Source organism: Akebia trifoliata, chromosome 9 (genome assembly GCF_017979445.1).
Source record: "Akebia trifoliata isolate Shusen 1 chromosome 9, ASM1797944v1, whole genome shotgun sequence".
NCBI lineage: Eukaryota > Viridiplantae > Streptophyta > Magnoliopsida > Ranunculales > Lardizabalaceae > Akebia > Akebia trifoliata.
The window spans coordinates 6,021,706-6,026,732 of NC_141383.1; the positions used below are offsets into that span (position 1 = coordinate 6,021,706).

A 5,027-nucleotide genomic window follows, 5' to 3' on the forward strand; every position below is an offset into this window, starting at 1 on the left:
GTGAACAACCTCTCCTTTTTTCTTTTTGGAAGATAGAATTTCTAGAAAAGATTCATACACGATATTCTTTAATAGTCAGAATTTAATAGTATTTAAAAAAAATTCATTAATCTCATCAATATGTCATATTATTACTAGATAGCTTACTTGGAAGTCTATTGAGATTTTATTCATCCTCCAGATGAAGAAAACAAATATAAAAATGTTATATGATCCGTAGTATGATTATTTTCTCAAGAAAACAAGTTAAACTATTTTTAAAATTCTTTAAAAATTGACCGAACAACTCAAAGAATAAAATAATTTTTTTTCATGGACTAGTTTTAAAAAAATATCTATATAATAATAAAACACAACGATGGGACTCACTTCTTTTATTCTTCTATAAAAAGGGGTTGACAAACTATAATTAAATTATGAATCCCATATCAAATATATTTCATTAATGAAAAAACAAAGAAGAATACAGAGACTAAGAGCAAAACAAAGATTCTAAATGGATGGTGAAATTAAAGCCACTTCTCTTGTTTTACAATACAAAGTAACAAACATACGGACTCATTCACACTAGTGAATAATGTAAAAGGGATTTAGGCTTGGGTGAAGGAGCACAGCTTTGATGGGGAAATTAGGTACCTTTTCTCCTCTAATAGAACAACACCCTTCAACCAAAACCCATTCCCACCTACCATTCTCCCCAATTTCTCTCCAAACCAACATTTTAGATTTAAGATCCCTATACAAGTACAAGGCCTCATCGGTCCCCACACACTTAGTACTACACCAACTCACCTTACACCCCAAAAATATCTTCCCCAATTCAAATGGCACCCTTTCAAGCAACACCCACACATCACCTTCCCCAAGCTCCCATATACATGCCTCTCCTCCACCTCCAACAAGTGTTAGCCTCCCCTTTCGGCACACTAAAGCTGCAAATTGTAGTCGATCCGCCATCGGTACCTTCACTTCTTTCCACATACCCGAACCCACCTCGAATCCAATCACACTATAGGCTCGAGCTGATGTTATCCAATATAAGACCCCATCGGAATGGACACACTCATTCGGAGTCCATATTGTTAATCTCACCGCAAATTCAATTGGCATCAATCCAATACTTTTCCAATTATCGACTCGTGAATCGTACATTTCCAATGTGAGCTCATATGATGCAGTCCCTCCTATTTCCACGCTCGACATCCCCCCGGCAACATAAATTCTGAAAGCAGAGGAGATTGTATCTCGACCTGAATCAATCTCAACGACACCAATTGTCGGGTTTGTTCGGGATGTGTTTAATTGGGGTAGGAAGTGATATTGTTTAGTGAATGGGTTCAAGAGTGCTAATTGAAGGGTAGATGAGGTAGAAGGTTTATATAGGATAAGGTTACCTACGGGTGCAATGGGGCGAATTGGATGTGAGAGGAAGTCGAGAGGGAGCGAGTGCCATTGGTTTAGACTTGGATTGTAAGCGTAACACGATAGCGCACGATTGCGAGTGTATGTGGCTAGGAACCATGGGGGGTGGTACCTGGTTCTGTCAAGGAGGATTGATGAAGGATAATTCTTGGCACACGTGTGCCAATGCTGGCATGATGATGCAGCACGTGCGAAGGAGTCTGCCGAGAGGAAGGAGAAGATCCTGGCTAGCAGATCCAAGGGTAGTTGGTTCCACATGTTACAAGGTTTTCCTAGTGAACTTGAAGAGATATATACATTATTGGAGTGGTGACATGGTTTTAAGACTCAGCCTAATTGATTCATTTATCCAAAAACCGAGTTGAATCGGTTTGGAGTCCCGCTGTTCCAACTTGCCCGAGTCACTCATTTTTTTCAGGTTACATAGCTGGTGGGCAATTATTGGAGCTGAACTTAGTCTTGGGATATGTCCTCCACAAAACTATTTATGACACGCTGGCCCACATGTGATGGGACCACTTTTTTTATTTTTTCCTATATTACCTTTTTGAACAGAGGCAGAGGTAAGGGTTTGGCTCTTGGAAGAACCCAAAAGGCAAAAGGGTTGCGTACAATACTCTCTCTCCATCATTTTTACATTCTATACATACATTAAAAATAAGGAGGTTATTATAATATTTAAAAATTTATTTCTAATGGTGTTTAATGAGACTTTTAATCTTTCTTCACCTTCAAATCATAAGTGGAGAAGGTGTTTTATTGTTTTATAACATCACTGAATTAGAAATTTCATTAAGGGTGTGTTTGGTAACAAAATATGAGATGCCAAAGATGACAAATATTCTCATGTTAGAAAAAAAAAAAAAAAAAAAAAAGTACTCAATACAATACAAAAATTGATTCAATAACTTAAGCTTCTTCACCTAGCACCCCTTAAAAGCTCTCATGCAAGATGGACAATGATCGATCGGGCACGTGCGGTTGGGCTCATGGCTACGAGGTTGAATAGTAGGAAGGGGTGAAGTTAGTTTTATATCGACTATAGAACGTTCAAGATTTTGGGTTATAGGTAGTCCAACTCCCTTACTTTGTTATAACAAGTTTTTAAAACATGAGAGGAATACAAAAGTGGAAAATATTGTTACCTGGTAAAAGGTGGGAGCATTACAAATAATATCATAGCTGAGGACGGCTCTCCAATTAGGTGGGGAATGTTTTCACCACACTCTCACCAGTGCACTACTAGTTGGGCTCTTGGTTGCGTAGTGGAATAGCAAGGGAGGGGAGTGACATTAGTCCCATATCAACTAGGGAATGTCGATTCTGGCCTATAGGTAGTCCAACACTCTTACTTGTAACACTGTATTTTATTGGCCCAAAGTCAACAATATTGTTACTGGTCAAGGGTGGAGGCATTACAGGTTCCATCATATTTGGGGTTGAGTCTCAAAATCCCACATAATCGAGTCGATTCGATTGAGTTTTAAGTTGATTCTATGATTTTTTTTTAAACTATGATAAAAACAAACTAATTTTTTTTAATTTTTTCCTAAGTACAATCAAATGGTGGAATATTTTTCGCATTTATTTTACTATGAACATTTTTCAAAAGAATTCATATTCCCTTGAAAATGAATTTCTTGTAATCAAGCAGATCCTAATGTAATAATTCTATTCATTAACACATACTTTCTCCCTCTCCAAAAAACAACTCTCTTTTCAACATTTTCCTTGGTGCAATCAAACACCTTCAAATATTTTTTTTTTATGAAATCCATTTTCTTAAGAGCCAAAAGGCAATAAAAATCTTATCAAGTCTGAGGCTCTCTTTATAGTCGGATTTTGTAGATTAAGATTTTTAATATGTTTCTAATTATATTTTGTTGTCTAAATAATATTGGGAAATTAGTTAAACCTTTTTATTTAGAATATGTCTAATTATCCTAATTCAATTAGGAAAGAGTTTTTCTTTGTTATTTTATATTAATCGTAATATTTCACTTTCTTATTGAAGGAAGATGATTTCTATATAAATAAAGAACTCATGTAGCATTGTATTCCATTCAATTATCAATAATAATAAATAATAATTTACTCCAAAATTTTAGTTTATAAATTTTATTAAATTTTTTTTTTAATTCTCTTGTGGATTAAATAGACTTTTCTCATTCTTTCTTGAGCAATTAATGATTTTATTTGCTTCTCCTTCGTTAATTGGTATTAGAGCATGTTCTTGAATCCACTTGGATGGTGTTATTGGTATGTATAGGACGCGTGGGGGCAAACACACGTCCTATTTAGTGTAGTCTTAATTCTCTTATATAAATATAAGAGAGAAGGCTCATATAATATATTTTTCTATTGAATCTCTCTCAATACTTCTTCTTTTAATCTCTTTTTCTCTTCTAAATAATAACATGGTATTAGAGAAATGTTTAGATCTTGAAGTTTGAAAACTTACTCCTCTTCCTATTTCCCTTTCTTCTTCTTCGAACTACTTGGTATTAAAATCTTAGGCTTCTGATTACAACCTAGGATTTTAATCTTTTAGTTGGTAAATACTCACAATATGTGAGTATGCTTGAAGTTGGTGTTTTATAGTTTGGTAGTGCAAGTTGTGGTTTGGTAGTGTATTTTTCCCTATGCGGTTTAGATCTACTTTTCGAATATCTGTAATTTTAGTCATCTGTGATTTGATTTGTAAGTACATAGACCATATTCAATCAGATCTGATTCATCTGGTTTGTGAATTAGATCTGCTATATATATATATAAACAGATCTGATTGGTATTTCAGATCTGATTTATTTGGTGCGATTTGTTTACTGTGAAGTGATTTCTGATAGAAATGAAGTCTAACGTTCTATCTCCTCCTGAGTTCTTTAATCTTCAGATGACCTCGATCAAATTAAATAGAGATAATTTTATACCTTGGTCGAAATCTGTTGAGGTGTTCCTTACTGCCAAGGGAAAGTTGAAGTATTTAAAAAATGATCATCTTAAGATTGATGATCCTCACTACTTTGAGTGAGTTCAGAAAAATGCTCAGATTATGACATAGTTGTGGAATTGTATAGATTCCATCATTAGTGTCAAATAGATGTTTGTATCTTTTACCAATGAGATTTGGATTCAGGTTGGTAAGATGTATTTTGGAGTGAATAATATTTCTCAGATTTATCAGTTGGCTGAAGAGTTCTTTTCCGCTCAGCAAGGTGACCAAAGTTTACCAGCATATTACTCTTGCCTTCAAAATATATGGAATGAGCTCAATATATATCAACCCCTTGCTACCAGTTTGTCCCTACACGTCCTATACATTTTATTTATGACCTAAAATAGTCTCCACGAACTTGGTTTGGGAGATTTAGTGAGGTAGTAATTCAATTTGGGTTGAAACAATGTCAAACAGACCATTCTGTGTTTGTTCATTTCAGTTCTTCAGGGACTAATTTTAGTAGTTTGTTGATGATATAGTCATCGCAGGTGATGATATAGTCATGACAATAATGAAATAGAGAAGCTAAAAGCCTTCCTTCATACACAATTTCAGACAAAAGATCTTGGCAAGTAGTATTATTTCTTAGGGATAGAAGTTGCAGATC

The 5,027-nt window shown here is 34.8% G+C and overlaps 1 protein-coding gene across 1 annotated transcript; it reads right to left on the reverse strand.

The window, feature by feature from the left end:
* Positions 1-375: 375 nt before the first annotated feature.
* LOC147394202 (F-box/kelch-repeat protein At3g61590-like) lies at positions 376-1,709 on the reverse strand. Its single transcript, XM_086453035.1, has one exon. The coding sequence runs from the start codon at positions 1,678-1,680 to the stop codon at positions 568-570; it is 1,113 nt and encodes a 370-aa protein (XP_086309161.1). The 5' UTR covers positions 1,681-1,709; the 3' UTR covers positions 376-567.
* Between the last annotated feature and the right edge of the window lie 3,318 nt (positions 1,710-5,027).